This window comes from Peromyscus leucopus, chromosome 14, assembly GCF_004664715.2.
Source record: "Peromyscus leucopus breed LL Stock chromosome 14, UCI_PerLeu_2.1, whole genome shotgun sequence".
NCBI lineage: Eukaryota > Metazoa > Chordata > Mammalia > Rodentia > Cricetidae > Peromyscus > Peromyscus leucopus.
Window position 1 is genome coordinate 65,822,500 of NC_051075.1, and position 18,933 is coordinate 65,841,432.

The 18,933-nt window shown below is 44.0% G+C and overlaps 1 protein-coding gene across 2 annotated transcripts in view; it reads left to right on the forward strand.

Moving 5' to 3' along the window:
• Positions 1-18,355, forward strand: part of Ttc8 (tetratricopeptide repeat domain 8) — a 63,557-nt gene extending 45,202 nt beyond the window's left edge. For both annotated transcript variants that reach the window (XM_028886606.2, XM_028886607.2), the window contains 5 exons: positions 10,058-10,197; positions 11,640-11,814; positions 12,122-12,244; positions 15,253-15,336; positions 17,855-18,355. In XM_028886606.2, the coding sequence (XP_028742439.1) occupies positions 10,058-10,197; positions 11,640-11,814; positions 12,122-12,244; positions 15,253-15,336; positions 17,855-17,971 (639 nt within the window). In that variant the 3' untranslated portion in view covers positions 17,972-18,355. The remainder of the gene's footprint in view (positions 1-10,057; positions 10,198-11,639; positions 11,815-12,121; positions 12,245-15,252; positions 15,337-17,854) is intronic.
• The last annotated feature ends 578 nt before the right edge of the window (positions 18,356-18,933 follow it).

An 18,933-nucleotide genomic window follows, 5' to 3' on the forward strand; every position in this document is an offset into this window, starting at 1 on the left:
TTTGTGGTCATTCCCAGAAAGGTTGTGGTGGGAGTCACCAAGCCATGCTAAAATTTAGTGCTTTAGTAAGGCTCCCAAAACACAGCAAACCACACTGCATAAAAGACACAAAACAAAACCAGTAAAGGGAAAGGACTCATGGGCAAAGTTCAGAGGAAGCAAGGGATGAGCTTCCAAAAGACCTCTGCTAGTGGAGTGTTATGACTACCAACGTCTGTTTATTCCAGCTAGGGAACCGAGGACAAACAAAAGCACAGATACCACCAAAGTTCACATCGGGGGCCCAGTGAATTGTATTGGGGTTACTTACAGGAGTATAGGTGAAGGGTACTTACGGGAGTATAGTGAAGGTACTATGAGTATAGTGAAGGGTACTTACGGAGTATAGATGAAGTTTTTTGGTACTTACGGAGTATAGGTGAAGGGTACTTACGGAGTATAGGTGAAGGGTACTTACAGGAGTATAGGTGAAGGGTACTTACGGGAGTATAGGTGAAGGGTACTTACGGGAGTATAGGTGAAGGGTACCTACGGGAGTATAGGTGAAGGGTACTTACGGGAGTATAGGTGAAGGGTACTACGGGGGGGGGGAGTATAGGTGAAGGGTACTTACGGGAGTATAGGTGAAGGGTACCTACGGGAGTATAGGTGAAGGGTACTTACGGAGTATAGGTGAAGGGTACTTACGGAGTATAGGTGAAGGGTACTTACGGAGTATAGGTGAAGGGTACTTACGGGAGTATAGGTGAAGGGTACCTACAGGAGTATAGGTGAAGGGTACTTACAGGAGTATAGGTGAAGGGTACTTACAGGAGTATAGGTGAAGGGTACTTACAGGAGTATAGGTGAAGGGTACTTACAGGAGTATAGGTGAAGGGTACTTACAGGAGTATAGGTGAAGGGTACTTACAGGAGTATAGGTGAAGGGTACTTACAGGAGTATAGGTGAAGGGTACTTACAGGAGTATAGGTGAAGGGTACAGGAGTATAGGTGAAGGTACTTACGGGAGTATAGGTGAAGGGTACTTACGGGAGTATAGATGAAGGGTACCTACAGGAGTATAGGTGAAGGGTACTTACGGGAGTATAGATGAAGGGTACCTACAGGAGTATAGGTGAAGGGTACCTACGGGAGTATAGATGAAGGGTACTTACGGGAGTATAGGTGAAGGGTACTTACGGGAGTATAGGTGAAGGGTACCTACGGGAGTATAGTAGGTGATAGAAGGGTACTTACGGGAGTATAGATGAAGGGTACCTACAGGAGTATAGGTGAAGGGTACTTACGGGAGTATAGGTGAAGGGTACTTACAGGAGTATAGGTGAAGGGTACTTACGGGAGTATAGGTGAAGGGTGCCTACAGGAGCAGAAATGACTCAGAGACGGTTGCATCGCCAAGGCCCACCCCAGCATGGGTGGCAGCTCATAAAGCTGGGAACCTGGAGCCCACTGCCAGCCGCAGGCAGGCAGCTCAACAGGTTGGAGAGTGTCCTTTTCAGGCAGTGGGAGTGGTCTGGACTTTTCCAGTAGCTCTGCTGGTCTCTGCTTCTCTTAGGCAGCTGGACTGGTGTCTGCTTTCTCCAGGTGGCTTGGCTGGTTCATCTTGTCTGAGTCTCTCCTAGGAACTTTGCTGAGAGTGCTCCTTGGCAGCCTTGACAGTGTATATGCTTGGGGAAAGAGGAACCTAATGCATCTGGTCAGTTTGGGGGACTTCCTGAGGCCTTTGAGTTGTTCACATCTTGAGCTTAATAGCTTCCCTGCAGGATGGAATGTTTCACCTCTTTCAGAACATCCTTTTAATGAGCCTCTCTGCAGAGTAGAGTTACAACATGGAGTCACAAGGAGCACACTTAATTCTCCCAGCAACAAGTTGTGACAACTCCTGCAGAGTATTATCTACCAGAAATCTCATTAGAGCCTGTGTGTGGACACCATATGCCTATCATGTACCAGAGTTTTCCAGACTCTTCTGCAGTTAGCAAGTATCAGCACAAACCCCATAGTACAAATGGTGTCACATTAACAAGGCACTCTTGTCATCGGGAAAGTTTATATGAGAGCAGCAATCAGCTGAGTTCCCCAGTGCATACCTTCCTAAGAATAGCAGTCTCGGGTCTTCTGTTAACTCTTTCCTGAGCACATGTATTCCTAGGTATAACTGTGAATGAATATATTACTATGAATGGATGTATTACTATGAATGAAATGTTGTAATTTCTATTTGATGATAGTGAATAGGGATGTATTACTTTTTCAAAGTCAGTTTGATATTGGCCACTCTTTAAATTTCAAGATCTTGTACATAGATTCTCTTAAATATCTTTTTATAAATAAAAGAATCATCTGTGTATATAGTTTTGATATTTTATTGTAAAAATTGCTTAGAACTTTTAATACAATATTAAACAAACACATCTCTGTTTTCTTTAAATTCCTTGGAAGGTGCTACTTGTAATATTGGTAAATTATCTTGCAAACAAAAGTGGAAGAGATTGAGGGTTGCTATGTCTAGATGATTGCTTGTGGATGATTTTTATTTTCTTACACTTTCTGTATGAATGAAAAGAAAAGAAAAGGAACATGACTGTTCCCAGGTTTCAGCATGAGATGAACGAACAAAAAGAAAGAAAGAAAAAGGAAAGGAAAGGACATGACTGCTCCTAGTATAGTGGAGAAGAAATTTTATTATAGATATGTAGGAGAGCAGAGGCAGAGGCATCTAAGATCTGGGAGAGTCTAAAATGGACGTGGCCAGACTAAGCTGTGCCATGTGAGGAGAGTGGGGAGGGGATGGAGAAGAGGGGGGGGGGACCAGGTACAGCAGCCAGGAGGCCCGTAGGTACAGAGTGCTGATAACCACAATGGTTACATTATTTAGGCAAGAGCAGTCCAGCCCCTGGGCTGGAGAGTTAAGGATGGGGGCAAAGTATGCCAGCCAGGAGGGCCCTGTAACAGGTAGAGGCTGAGGGATGCAGAGAGAACCTAGCTGGCCAGGTCCCCTTCGATATGTTAAATAAGTACCTTAACCCTTTGTCCCAGGTTTGAAACCTGACACTGTATTTTCAAAATCTTGTATGAGGAACATGGATTCTGTGTTTTGTTTGTTTGGGTTTATTTCTTGAGACAGGGTCTCTTTTTGTAGCCCAGGCTAACCTAGAACTTACAATGTGGAGCAGGTTGTCTTTGAACATGGAGTGATGCTTTCCTCTCAGCCTCTCTAGATCTGGGGTTATAGGTACAGGCTACCACACCCTACTAACAAATTAATTTTTTTAATGAAAGTAATGTTTAAATTGACTAGGAAAAAGTTTCCTTTTTAAAACACAACTTTAATACAGACATACACAGAAGACTTTAACCAGTCAAAACCAAATGTCAATATTTTTTATCTTTACTTGTTGTGACCTTAAATAAATTGAATATGGATGAATCTTTGACCAAGACACTTAGAAAGAAAATAGAGTCACCTTTGGAAGCTAGGGGAATTCTTGCGTTGCCAGTGGTGGCTATCATTGGGTGGTGATTAGATCATTGGACCCTGCCCTTGGCATGGCTCAGACCCTTCATCCTCCTCTTTGACAGAAGGTTTAGCTGTTAGCATTTTTAATCGCGGCTGCTTTTAGAAGAATTCCATCTATGCATGTCTGTTGCAGTCACTGTTGCTAAGGCTGGGAGAGGCCATGGCTCCGAACAGATTCTAGCCTTCCTCTCTCCATCCTCCTGCCTCCATCTCTGGAGTGCTGGGATTGCTGTTGTGTCCCACCACACCCGATGGTCCATAGATTATCGTCTTTCATTGGCTGCCTTCTGCCTGTCGCTCCTCTGGAGTTCACTGCAGCAGGGACAGAGACAGCGAGGAGTAGAAATGGTTACTGCAGTATGCCCCTGCCCCCGCCCTCCGCCCCTGGCTTTACAGTTAATTTCCTCTCTGCCAAAGCTCACCACGCCAGAGCTGGATTTCTGGAGGATTCCTTTGCTCTTGGTGTGACAGTGGTTTGACAGATAATTAGCCAGGTCCTTATTTGCGGCTACACTGCATTTGCCTCTGAGGACTCTGCTTTCCTCTGGGGGTCTCTTCTGTCGTGTTCTTTTCCCGGTGCTGCGTTCATTCTGTCACGGTCTGCGTGTTTCCTGTTTTACAGTGAGCTTGTACTACCCATGCTTCCTTGCGTTTCTTACAGACACTTGCTTAAGATATGTATCTTTGTTCAACGTTTTCATGCTTTGAAATTTTTTTTTTGAGACATTTTGATAGAAAGGCCCTCATTTCAACTATTCTTTGCCGAAAAAGTGTTTGAAATTAGAAACCTACCACTGGAAATGTTATTCTAGTGGCCCTTCCACTTTATTGTGTGTGGAAATTGCCTCCAGCATATGTAAGAAATGTGGCCCATCTATCTCTGACGCAGACCTTTGTATTTTGAACACACTCTTTTGCTGTTCTGAGCAAAACCACTGCAGCATTCACATCCTTAAGCTATTTGCAATTTTACTTCAAATAATTCAACTGTAAGTGCAGTCCATGTTTCATGAATTGGTTCAGAAATAACCACTCTAAAAATCACTTAACTAATATCAAGTTTATTACACACTTGAGGTGGCATTTACATACATGGAAATGTTATTTTAAGTATGTGTTTTTAAAATCTATTCTAGAACTATTATAATTTAACTCATTCTGATGCAGGAATAAGTTTAAGAACCAAAAGAGAATCCATATGAAAATTTAGGACGTGACAAAGTTTGGTTGTTAAGTCAATTGAGTTACTATGTTATTAATTAAATACTTTAAAAATAGTGCAAATGAGCAAATATTTCTTATATTAAAACAATTATGGAGGCAGAGGCAGGCAGAGCTCTGTGAGTTCAAGGCCAGCCTGGTCTACAAAGCGAGTTCCAGGATAGGCTCCAAAGCTACACAGAGAAACCCTGTCTCAAACAAACAAACAAACAGAAATTATTTCAGCCAGATTTAAATTGTGTATATGCATATACGTGTATGTGCACACATGTGTGTGAGGTCAGTGGTCAACCTCGGTATCAGGCTGTAGAAGCCATCTAACTTGTTTTTGAGGCTGGGGCCTCATCATTAGTCTAGCCTGGCTAATTGCTGGCCTAGCTGGCCAGGAGCCCCTGGACTCTGCCTCCCCGGCACTGGGATTACACACACTTGTCACCATGCCTAGCTTTTTTATGTGGTTTCTGGGCACTGAACTCAGTGTTTCTGCAATAATAACTTTACTGACTGAGCCATGTTCCCCGCTCTCAGATTGAAACTTGTTAAAAAGAGTTAAAACTTCAAAATATGAAACTGCTCTGATAAAATATCCTGACAAAAACAACTTAGGGAAGAAATGGTTTATTCACCTTACAATTTCAAATTAAAACCCATCATGGAGCCGGGTGGCGGTGACGCACACCTTTAATCCCATCACTCGGGAGGCTGAGTCAGGCTGATCTCTATGTGTTCGAGGCCAGCCTGGATCTACAGAGCAAGATCCAGGACAGGTACCCAAACAATACAGAGAATCCCTGCCTTGAAAAACCAAAACAACAACAACAACAACAACAACAACAACAAACCATCATCAAGGGGAAGTTAAGGCAGGAACTCAAGCAGTCACATCCCACCTATAATTAAGAGCAAAGAGAGAATAAACACATTCCAGCTTGCTGTCAACTAGCTCTCTCCTTTTATACTGTTTAGGATGTCATGCCTAGGGAATGGTGATGCCCACAGTGTACTGGATCTTCCCTATAGCAGTAGTCAACACAGCTCCCACAGACATCACATAGGCTAACCTGATCTAGATGATTCTTCAGTAAGACTCTCTTCCCAGCTGATTCTAGGTTGTGCCCATGGCCAGAAAGGGATTCAGATCCTTTTGTGAGCCATCATGTGGGTCCTGGGAATGGAACTCGGGTCCTCTGGGAAAGCAACCAGTGCTCTTAACCACTGAGCCATCTGTCACTCCTACCTGAGGAAAAGCTTTTTATACAAAACCAAATAATAAATCCATAACACGAAAGACAAATATTGAGAACTTTATTCCCTATGTAGACCAAGCCAAGCATGGTGGCACATGCCTTTAACCCCAGCACTGGGGGAGAGAGAGGCAGGTGGAACTCTGCGGGCTCAAAAAAATAATCCTATGTAGCAAAGATAAAAATTTAGATAAAACCAAACTAAAAGGTTCAGATATCACCCAGTGAAAATGCCTCTCATGCCTGGACGACAGATGACTGTCAGGTAGGTATGGTGGTCCTCACCAGATGCCACCATTTGATTTTGGGCTCAACAGCCTCCAAACCATAGCTGACCACTTTTCAGTTCATTATAAATTATTCTGCGTGTGCTATTCTGTGACAGCAGCACAGAATGTCAGTGACAAAAGGCAAAAGGCAGGCTAGCTCAGGAAGTAGACACAGGACACAGGTAGGCAGCTCCCAGAAAGGCAGGTATGATGTCTCATGTGTCAAAGGCCCTGTCTCCATCAGAGTTAAAGAATTAAAGCTGAACAGCCATAGGCCACTTCCCACTCGACTAGTTGGGCAGAGGTGAAGAAGTTCCACAGAACCCAGGCTGTCGCCAAGGGTGTGAAGAAACAGACTCCACGTGTGAGCCCTGTTGCAGGGAGCATGGTGGATGCAGCCCACCCGGAAGCTGTTTATAGTCACCAAAGAGAGGTCAAACGTGGTTCTTCTTTTGGGCAGTTTTACTTCTGGGCATTTTCCTCCTCAGTGTACAGCTATGCAGAGATGTTTTTATATCCTGTTCTGCTGGTTAAAAATGTCAAGAAACCAAGGTTCACTGAAAAGGGACTAGGTAATTTATCATCTGGGACTTGTTATGGTCCGAAAGTGCAAATACACAGTGGGCTGGGGTGATAGTAATGTGCTTGCCTGGCAAGCATGAGGTCTCAAGGTCAGTCCTCAGAACCCACAGAAGGAAGTCAGGTGTGGTGGTGCACATGTACCCCAGAACTGGGGAGGTAGTGACCGGAAGATTCCTGGAACTCCATGGCCAGCCTGTCTAGCCCAACCAGTGAGCTCTGGCTTCAGTGAGAGACACTTTCTTAAAAGAAAAGAAGGTGAGCAGTAGAAGAAGTCACCCAGCATTGACATCTAGCCTCCACGTATGCACACATGCACAGACAAATGTGTGTACAAATACACCACATAAGAAAGAAAATGTGCTCTAGCTGGAGCTGACTACTCCATCGAGAAAGAACAGTGCATTGGTGCACTTGGTCTTCAAGCTCCTGCAGCCTAATCTAACTGGGACTCCTTGGCCAATGAGCTGCCCTGTCTCAAAAATCAAAGTGGCTGGTACTTGAAGAGTGACCTCCAGGGTTGACACCTGGCCTCCACATGCATGCCCATACATGTGCATGTGTATCTATATGCACAGTAGAACACATGCACACACATACACACATAGACACACAAAACCTCTCCGTGTTTGAACGTCTCTAACAGTATGTAGCATCTTTCCCTTCGTTTTCCCTTCATTACCATACAGTCATTGTAGAAAGTAATGAGTCTCATGGACTTTGGTCTTATTTACCACCTCACTGGTGTCTTTGTCCTGTCCTCCTTCTTGCTGGTTATCTCGTCCAGATTCCATCATAAGAGAAAACATGCTTGTCTTTCTGAGCCTGGCTTCTTTCCCTTAACACGATGATCTCTAGCCCTACCTATTTTCCTGTGAATGACACAACTCTGTCTTCTTAGTGGCTGAATAGTGCTCCACTGTGTTTATCTATCCCACATTGTCTTTGATCCTTGTAGCCAAGTAGCAGCTGTTGTGTAGTTTTCTCACCTGCAGCCCTTGTGGAAACCTGGCAGTGATTCCAATTAGCCAACATAGTGAATGAAGATGGTAATTAGTTCTGATTGTTGCCCGAAAGCTTTTGTTGACACCTGCTGGTTAAATCCAGAAAGCACAGGCATCAGACTCACAAAAGGCGCTTGGAAGTGAATCCTGAATCCCAAGCAGTGGTGGGGAGCACTTGTAAGGAGCACTACAGTAGATCTTAACCCTCTTCATCATGAAGAGATGAGAAGTAGGTGAGGCTGCAGGTGTGTGTATTAGCCTGATAAGTTCATTCTACACCATGCCCCTGTCAAGGCTGCACGTCGTATCCCACAAACATAAAATTTTTGATAAAATTTAAAGAGCAGAGCACAAAGTACAGACAATACTGTTTTGAAAAACCTGAACATGGATGACCAAGTGAAGAGGGGACTTGGAAGAATTTGACTGTGTATGAAGGAACTGACTTTACATATTACTTTATATGTATAAAGAATGCAGATGTGGTCACGTGAGTCTTGTGCCAAATACAAGTTGTGTGTCCAAAGAAATAGTGTGTGATGCTTCTTGCTGATGGTGGGGTCTCTTGGGTTTGATAAAAATGGTTCAAATCTAATATTAGTAAGAGTCCTTCGGTGATCAGAACAAGTGTGTGGGCGATAGTGGATGTCATGTAACATGAGAGGCAGAAGAAAGCTTTGCGAAGTTGACATAAGGAAAGCTTCATGGAGGGTGAACTGGACCTTGAGGTGTATTTGAGAGGTGGTAACCTTCATTAACAATGTTTGTCGGCCCAGTCCACCTACTCAGGAAGCTAAGGAAGGAGGAGAGTTCAAACTTGGGTTCAAGTCCACACTGGGCAACGTGGTGAGAATATGCCTCAAATTTTAATAAAATTAGTGTTATATCACAGGCCTGCTAGCTGCCCCATCCTGGAACTCAGGCCACACCCCTCTCAGCTCTGGGACAGAGCTGACAAAATGTGTTGTGATTCATTCACGTAGAATGAATTTGGTTCCTTCCCTTCCACGGCAGCTGTGAACAAGCCCAGCCCCCGGTCCTTTGGACTTAGGGCAACCTTGAGTTGTGTACTTTTAGCTAGTGCCTCCCTTTCTGTGGCTCCTGGGATGTAGGCCAGGCCAGGTGAGATCTGAAGGTACGGAGCTTGCCCACCCTGCCCCACCCCAAGAACCTGTGAGAGTCAGAAACCACCTTTGTCCTTGGGAACGGAAGGTTCTTTTCCTTCAGGACCCTCATCACGCTGGGCATGGTGGGCATCTCACCTGACGAAGCTCCGCTTTGAGAACTGAAGGTCTCCCCTGATGCAGTCTCTCCCAGTGCTCTCCCACTTGGGGGCCTGTGGTGACTGTCACTCATCAAAATGCTTTCTCCCCTAATAAAGATCATCTACAGGGTCATTTTGTGTCAGCTCTTTCTGCAAACCTGATTTCTTTTGCAGGTCGTAACCACTAGAGACATTTATTTGTGATTACTAGTGTTTTATAAATGTATACGACAGCTGCAGAAGGCTCCCTTGTATGTATTTCTAAACTTGGTCTCGGAGGCTTTCGTCTCTTTCCTACATCTGGTCTTTCTTAGGCCCTGTCTTCCTATTTGATATGGCTGACAGTCAGCCACCAGGTAATTCCTCAAACATGATGCAATATGCGTGTGGCATCGATGTTTCTAATCCTCTGATGTCCTCTCAGCTTAGTATGAAGTCCGAGGCTCTCCGTATGGCCTCAAAAGGCCCTGGCTGCCTCTCTGGTCTCCTGGACACTGCCCCCTGTGCCAGACTCATTTGGAAATGTTTCTTCTGAGTGTTTTCATTTTAGGTTTGTGTGTTTGGACTCTCTGCTAAGTGAGACTATGCCCCACAAATGCTGGATCTGACACCCCTCTTCAGTTAGGTCTCTGTTAGCCAGGGCCTCTTCCGAGGTGACTGATAACAAGCGTCCCCTGCCTCCCTTGCTCTCTGCTCACCCCACACTGTTTCTGTACATTGCTCATCCTTCCCTGACATTATACTGACTCATCTGTTTGTCTTCCCACCAGCTGTCACCTCCCTGGGGACGATGACTTCATGTTTTTGTTCGAATTTCGTCCCTACTGTCTCGAACAGAGCCTGACATATGGCAGACTCGAAATAAATATTGTTGAATGAATGAACTTAGAAAAAAAAAAGCAGCTTCTTGTCCAGTGTTAACAAAGCATTGCTCTTCTCTCTGGATGGGGAATAGGAAATGAACAATAGTTCATCTGCAGCCGAATACTACAAAGAAGTCCTGAAGCAAGACAATACTCACGTGGAGGCCATCGCCTGCATTGGAAGCAACCACTTTTATTCTGACCAACCAGAGGTTGCCCTCCGGTTTTACAGGTGGGTGTTACATTGCATCTGCAGGAAAAGTGGGTGAACCGGTAACGGGACGGAATGAAAACGGAGAGAAGTTATGGAAAGGCCACATGTGTATAAAGCTAAGAACTGCATCTCTCAGTTGCTCTCTGAGGATTAAAGTGACCTTTGGTACTTTGGGGGTGTGCAGCCTGGCCTCCTGGGAAAACATACCTGCACGGCCATGCTTTCAGTTGAGCTCAGTGTCAGCTGGTGTTCGCGGTCAAGAAACAGCAGAGGCTAAATGGCTGCTTGAAGCATTTCTCACTGTCACTGCCTCTTAATAACCCAAACTCTAAAGACAGAGAGGCTGAAGCAGGAAGGGCTTGCAGGTGTCCCGTGTTCTGAACCTCGACGAGGACCTAAAACAGGGTCATCTCTTTTGTGGAATATTTTCAACTATTTCCAAATCCAAGTACATGATGGTTGCTGGTTCTCCTTTGAGCACATACTTATTTTATCCCTCATGTGGCTTCTAAAATACATTTTTTAAACATTACATCCACTATTTATTTGTTTGTTTGTTTGTTTGTTTGTGTGTATCCAGGGTGGGGTACATGCACCATAGCATGCTTGTGAAGGTTAGAGGGTAACTCCCTTTGGTTTAGGTCTTTCCGTCTACTATGTGAGTCCCAGGGACCAAACTCAGGTCACCAGGCTTGGAGATAGGCACCTTTACCCACTAAGCCATCTCACTGGTCCCTAAAATTAATTTTCACCTGGTGGTTTCAGCCCCTGGATATCTGGTAGATTGACAACTGACAAGTTCTTTCCAAACACATGCTGAAAATATGAAGTAAACAGCTGCATCCAGCACTCGTGCAGCTGGCCGCACTCTCCACCCCTAAAGTGGGTCACGGGCTTCTCAAGCAGCTGGGCTGGCTTTTCAGTCTCTGTATTTGAACTCGGTTGGATTAATGATGCAGAGAAGCCAAGTGGGGCTCTTGAGCTGCCCTGGCAAAGCTGAGTGGGGAACCCAGAGCGGCAGTCACGTCTTCCATGGCAGAGGTTCACTGGAGTGAATCTGTACCCCACAGTCGAGACAGCAGAATCCAGGGCTGTGCAGAAGGCTTGCGGGTGAGGTGTGGAACACGCTCCTCAGGCTGGATCAGGCCTTAGGGAATTCCCTGCAGGTGCTGCGGCCTCTGAAGTAACATGTGTGAACTTAGGCGACCCCTTCTCCTTTCTTCCTAATGAAGCTCTTATGGGAAAACAAAACAAAATAAAAAGCAAACAAACAAAAACCCACTTTTCTGACCTTGTCCCTGGACACGTGCCCTATGACAAGTTATGAGCATTGTTTTAAACGTTAATTGATATGCTTGTGCTAATGTTCTTTGGGGGTCCTAAAATTGTCAAATGAATTCACTTCTAACTACGTTCATAAAGTTAATCTAACATCAGCTTTTGTGCTCCTCTTTGGAAAGACGCCTCTTGCAGATGGGAGTCTATAATTGCCAGCTTTTCAACAACCTGGGGCTGTGTTGCTTCTATGCCCAGCAGTATGATATGACTCTGACCTCATTCGAACGTGCCCTTTCCCTGGCTGAGAATGAAGAAGAGGCAGCTGATGTCTGGTACAACCTGGGGCACATTGCTGTGGTATGTTTTGTGTGTGTGTGTGTGTGTGTGTGTGTGTGTGTGTGTGTGTGTGTGTGATGTGTGTGCGTGTTTCCTGTTAAGGAAAAAGTCATCATACGTTCATGTGAAGAAATTCTCATATCATAAACCCAGCTGACGATTTAGAGATTTGAGTCATTTTCTGTCCTCAAGTAAAATCCATGCACAGAGCTCACTCCACTGCTGTGATTAGTGCTCGTTTTCTCTATGGAGCTGGAAAGATTTATATTCAAAATGAGGGAGGATGCAGCCGGAGGGGGCATGTGCAAACGCGTGCTTTTCCTTGCAGGGAATAGGGGATACAAACCTGGCCCACCAGTGCTTCAGGCTGGCCCTGGTCCACAACAACCACCACGCGGAGGCCTACAACAACCTAGCCGTGCTGGAGATGCGGAAGGGTCACATCGAACAGGTCAGAGACCGGCACGGTCACAGTGGACAGTTGGCTTTCTTCAGAGGAAAGCGGTGACACTCAGCCACCGTTATGTGTTACACTTTTAAAAACAGCTCTGGAGTCCAGCAGGCCTGCTTCTGAACCCCAGCTCTGTTATCACTAGTTGTGTGACTTTGGGCAGGTCACTTCACTTCTGTGAGGCCAAAGAGGAACATTTGATTTAATGGGAGCAATGTACACCTCCATGGTCTTCCCTCCTGAAACCGCACTGTCTCCCACTGCAATCTCCTGCTCCTGCCAGCACCCTAGCAGCCACCCTTTCAACCCTTCCCTTCTTTCCTCTCTCTGCTGCCCCTGTGCCCACACTGCCCAGCAGTCCTGTCCGCCCTAGCTCAGTGTGCTCCTTCTTCTTTACCCCACGTTCATCTCTTTCCTGTACTATCCCAGGTGCCTCCTAACGGGTCTCCTCCCACACACACACACACACACACACACACACACACACACACACACACACACACACACACACACACTCACACACACACACACACACTCACACACACACACACACTCACACACACAACACACACACACACTCACACCATATGGTGGGGTGGGCACTTTACCGACAAAGCCATTGCCCCCGCACCCCCCACTATGAGGTCGACTACTGAGTGACTTAATAATGAATGAATAAAATGAATAAAGCAGTAGCTCATCCTCCTCTGAGTAGCATAATGGATTTTGTTATAAAACAATATTATTTTATTATTGCTTTGCTAAAATCCTCCAGTTCCTTCTCTTTGCATTTGGACTAAAACCCAGGCTTCCCAGCCTGGCCTGTGCAGGCCCCTTGATACTATATTCATGTGCTCCTTCCTCACTGGCTTCAGGAGCATGAGTGACCCACAGCTCTACAGACACACAGAGCTTTGTCTCCCGTCAGCCCTTTGCAGCGTCCCCCAGACCTTGCCATGACAAGTGTCTTGAGTCTTCAGTGTCCTCTCCGTAGAAAAACCACCCAAATGCCAGTCTAAGGAAAGCCCTCGAGGCCTCACACATCTCGGACCGTTTTCTTTTTCTCGTTTTACTAGATAGTGGTATGTGGAGCAGACTGTTGGCTGCCTGAAAGCACAGACCTCTTTCGTTATGTAACTCGTGCATTCTCAGCACTAGGAACAGCACCTGGCATATGGGAAGTCTAAGTCGGTGTTCCTGGAGGGGCTGGGGAGACGGTTCAGTCAGAAAAATGCTTGCCGAACAAACGTGGGGACTTGAGTTCAGATCCCCAGCACCCACTTAAAAAGCTGTTGCAGCATGTGTCTGTCACCTCAATACTGTGAGGTGGTGTGTGTGGACACGTGCTCAAGTATGTACACACTCCGTGGCACACGTGTGGAGGTCAGAGGACGACCTGTAGGAGCCAATTCTCCCTTCTTTCCCCTTGTGCCATGTGGGTTCTGGGGAATCAAGCTCAGGTCGTCAGATGGCCAGTGCCCTTACCTGGTGAGCCATTGCACCAGTCCAGTGATTCCAAATGCGTTTCAAAGTTTTTTTTTATTAGGTAAAATCCAGTATCTACTACTGTCTTATAGGAGTTGATGTCCTTGTTTTCTCATTTCAAACAAATGATGCATGAATTTGTTCTCAGGCTCATTGGAGGGGGGCATTGTTCAGTGGCATCATTATGAACTGTGATGTACACATACCATCTCCTGTTCCTCCATGGTCTCTGTAAAACATCGTCCTGTGAAATGAAACCTAAGTTGTTATTGGTGAAATTATTATGGCCACTCCACGTAGTTAAAAGGAAGATTTATTTAGTGGGTAACTTACAAAAAAGGGAAAGGTAGGTCACGGGGCCTGGGGAAGGTGTATCACAATCCAGCAGTGTTCTCTGGAGCTCTGCTAGGTCAACCTCCACCGTTCAGGGTCCTGGACCAGAGAGAACGCTGGCCCATCCAGGTCTCGGGTCTCCGGGCGCCTCCCCTGGCCCCGCCTGGTAGGCGTGACAGTTGCCAGAGTCTCAATGGGGGTTGGAACTTCCAGATCCAAGCTGGAATGGCTACCCACTACAAGTTGTATGCTATGAGTGCTTGTGCTGGCTAGTTCTATGTCAACCTGACACAAGCTAGAGTCATCTGAAAGGAGGGAAACTCAATTGAGAAAATGCCTCCGTAAGATCGAGCTGTAGGACCGTTTCTTAATTAGTGATTGATGGGGGAGAGTCCAGCCCATTGTAGGTGCTGCCACCCCTGGGCTGGTGGTCCTGGATTCTTTAAGAAAGCAGCCTGAAAAAGCCATCCAGAACAAGCCAGTAAGCAGCATTCCTCCATGGTCTCTGCATCAGCTCCACCTCCAGGTTCCTGCCCTGTTTGAGTTCTTGGCTTCCTTCAGTAATGGATTAGGATGTGGCCAAATAAGCCCTTTTCTCCCCAACTCATCTTGGTCATGGTATTTTATCACAGCAATAGTAACCCTAACTAGGACAATACTTCAGAGAAAGCTTGTCATTTCCTGTTGCTATTTCACCTAGCAGACTGATGAGCAGTATAATAAATGTCTGCTTGATCTCATCCAGTGAGGAACTTTGGAGTTTGAAATGTACTGATTTTAAGTTGTCATGAGGGAGCAGATAGCTAGAGCCTCCTAAGTTGATCGCCAACAACAAAGCTTAAGTCAAGAAGACTTTTTTTAAGCTTTGAGGAGATTGTATTTCAAATTGTGTATCATACTGAAGTGTAGTCTTTATGAGGCGGTGATTCTCAAATAACTTGTATCGACCCTAAATTTTCAACTCTCATATTCCCTCTTTTGAAGTATGTATCGCTAACGTTTTGCCAGGATAGCCAGAGTAAGCTATATTTCATTACACCATTGTATTTCCTGAGGAATGTCATCTGTATTGTGCACAGGATCATTTTAAGGTCCTGTCTCAGGTAAGTTTTGTTTTAACCTAAAGAAATCATAGATATAGTGCTGACATGTGCTCATATGTCTGCCTTTTCTTCCTTGTTTCCCCACAGGCAAGGGCACTCCTACAAACTGCATCGTCTTTAGCACCCCATATGTATGAGCCACATTTTAATTTTGCAACAGTCTCTGATAAGGTATTTTCTTCCTTTATTAATTTATCATCTGACACATTCTTGATCTTTCTTGGTTTAAAAAAATACAGATTGAATATATTTTAAACCTTATCTTTCTGAACAGAAGGTTGATTATTTTTTCAATCTGAAAGAAATGACTTTTTAAAAACTTTTATCACAAATATCTTCACTTCAGGAGATTATGTAATAAACTTTATCACTGGGTATTGACTAAGACACCACTATAAATTGCAGAAGAAATCGCTTACATTTTAAAATACCACATTTAATCACTAAAGAACACTTGTTAGATAATTCCTGGTCCAGGAAGGATTTATAATTGACTTTTACAGCAAGGGAATCCTGTCTGTTATATGCAGATCCTATTTCCACCCCACCTTTCTTAGTTATGAGCAATATGGGGGAAAGGTAACTGTTACTATTCTGTTGCCAATCAGTTAATATCCAGAAGTCAACAGGAGTAGTGAGCCATTTTTAATAAAACATAAACAAGCAAGCCAGGGCACTAGGGCATCTCAGCACTTTTACCATGAAAAGCAAGTCTGTCTTGAGGAAACAGTTCAAATGTTTGTGATAGAAGTGCGGGCTTTTATTGACTAAAGACGTAAACACGATATCCTTATAGCATGAATACGAAACTATCCACATATGTCTATTTTGAAAATAGAAAAGGCTCTCACTCCTGTTACAGTTTGGGGGACAGTTGCTAAATACCAGCTTCTGGTGGAGGTTCTTTGCCTATCTTTCTGAATTCTCTTCAAAACCCCAGCGATATTTCTTTGCTGAGCCTCTCTGTGTACTAGGCCCTGTGGTCAGCATAGAAGATGTAGCAATGACTGAAGCGGACAGAAACTTCCACTTCATGATGCTTGCGTTCTCATGGGACCTGAGGCTCACCGAGATTACAAAGCATCTATAGGAGCTGGGTGGATGTGGAGGCACAAGCCTGTAAAACCCTAGGCACAGGAGGCTAAGGCAGGAGGGTCATTAGTTCAAGGCTAGACCAGCAAGATCCAGTCGCAATAAAACCCAAAGAGCAGGGGTCTTTGGGAATGGCTCAGGGGTTAAGAGCACTTGCTGCTCTTCCAAAGGACCAGAATTTGGTTCCCAGCACCCATAGCAGGCGGATTGAAATTGCCTGTAACGCCAGTTCCAGGAGATTCTGCATCTCTGGCTCTGGCAGCCCCTGCTCACACATCCCCATACCCGCATGCACTCACACCTACACATAATTAAAAATAATAAAAAATAAATCTGAAACCAAACAAAGGCACGCCCTAGAGCCACTTGGCAATATGAGATTCCAAACTCCCACCCAGCTCCTGACGCCCTTCCATCTCCCACTGCACCTGCTACAACTCAGTTAAAGACACAGGCACTTCCTTATAGGAAGGCCAGCTCACCTGAGGATCAGTGCACCTTAATGATTCTTAGTTCAAAGAATTCTTCATTCTTATAACATAGTTCAGCAAAATACTATCAAATAATTGTGATGTTGGCAATGTTTTGATTTATTATAAAATAATAATGTTGGCAATGTTATGATTTTAAAAGGAAACCATTTAAATCTAAAATACATATATATGTGGTTAAAAATCCATCAGAGTTGAATCATCTAGATATTTTTTGTGCACATACTAAATATTTTCTGTCTTTGCAGAAGTGCATTCATGAATGAAGATAGATTATTTTTCTTTGGTACTGGATGTAAACAGAGTTCATTGAACATTAGAGATAGCCTTTATAAACTTAAAAACCAGCTATCTGCCCAACACTGCTGTGTTTAGTATTACTTAGAACCTTTCAGAACATAATTTATCTTTTTTAAATAATTTATTTAATTTTATTTTATGTGCATTGTTATGAGGGTATCAGATCCTCTAGAACTGGAGTTACAGGCAGTTGTGAGCTGCCATATGGGTGCTGGGTATTAAACCCAGATCCTCTGAAAGCGTGGCCAGTGCTCTTAACTGCTGAGCCAGCCGTCTCTCCAGCTCCCTCCACCCCACCCCCATTTTTTTCTTTTTCCTTTTCAGGACATGGTTTCTCTGTGTAGCCCTGGCTATCCTGGAACTCATTCTGTAGACCAGGCTGGCCTCAACTCAGATCCACCTTCTTCTGCCTCCCAAGTGCTGGGATTAAAGCTGTGTGCCACCGGCACCCAGTCTTTATATCTTCAGTTAATATGTTTTACTTAAATTTCCTGCCTAAGAGATACTATGCTATTCATGATATCTTTGTTGGATGTTGCATTTATTCTAGCTACACAGACTTGAATCTTTAGGCCAACAAATGCCCTTTTACATTTACAGTGCTCTCGGCGACAGAGAGAGAAAACACACTACACTGGAGCATATGTTATTTATATAATTTTATTTTCCTCATTTTTATGATGGATTTATAATTTAGATAATTCTAAACTATAAGCAGCATAATGGAACAGTTTACTTTTGAGAACTCTTGGCATTTTTCCAACATGTAGATCTTACTCTGGTTCCTGATTTGGTATTTCTTCCAGATTGGAGATCTTCAGAGGAGCTATGTTGCTGCTCAGAAGTCTGAAGCAGCCTTTCCAGAGCACGTGGACACACAGCACTTAATTAAGCAGTTAAAACAGCACTTTGCTATGCTCTGATCAGTCCTTGGACCAAGTACGTCTGCACGAAGGGTCAGTGCACAGGACAACAAATGTACTATGCAATAGTGTGATGCAGATGAGGTAGCATATAAGACTATAAATCAAGCCAGGCGGTGGTGGCGCACACCTTTAATCCCAGCACTTGGGAGACAGAGGCAGGCGATCTCTGAGTTCTAAGCCAGCCTGGTCTACAGAGTGAGTTCCAGGACAGCCAGAGAAACCCTGTCTTGAAACAAAGAAAAAGAATGTAAACCAGAACCTACTATAAGAACTTTGTTGTTTTATAAGGTAATATTATAAAAAGAAGATTTAAGCATTTCCTAGTTTTGTCTTTTCAATTAAAAAAATTCATTGGTAAATACAGACATTTTCAAACGGTTATGTCATGTATGCGGGGTGAACTTCAGCCACACTCTTCTCCGATTGGTCCCCTTTGTCCCTTTGCCAGTTTCCTATCCATTTTTAGTCATCTATGTGTACATGATTTGAAGTGTCTAAGTAAAAGCTAGAATCCACACACTAGAGAAAACATACAATATTTGTTTTTCTGAGACTGATGCAATTTGTGTATAGAAAAACATTTTTTTACTTCACTTTTCATGAGTTTTTATTTCATTTATCTCTAATGATACAAGTTAGTTTTAAAAGCCCATTAATCTTATCAATCAAACTGTTACTTTAAGTTTATTAGAAATTATGCACTACTAGTTTTTAGTTAATGTGTGCCCCAAATGCCCACTGGTTCATATCTTGACAAAAGTTAACTCAAAGTAATTTATGGACAATATATATATGTGTGTGTGTGTGTGTGTGTATATACACATATATATGTAGACATGTGTGTATGTGTGTATAGATGTGTATACATATGAATATATACATCTACATATAAACATATATGTATATATGTGTGTATATGTATGTATGTATAAATGTTTAGAAGAAATAATATATGTAAA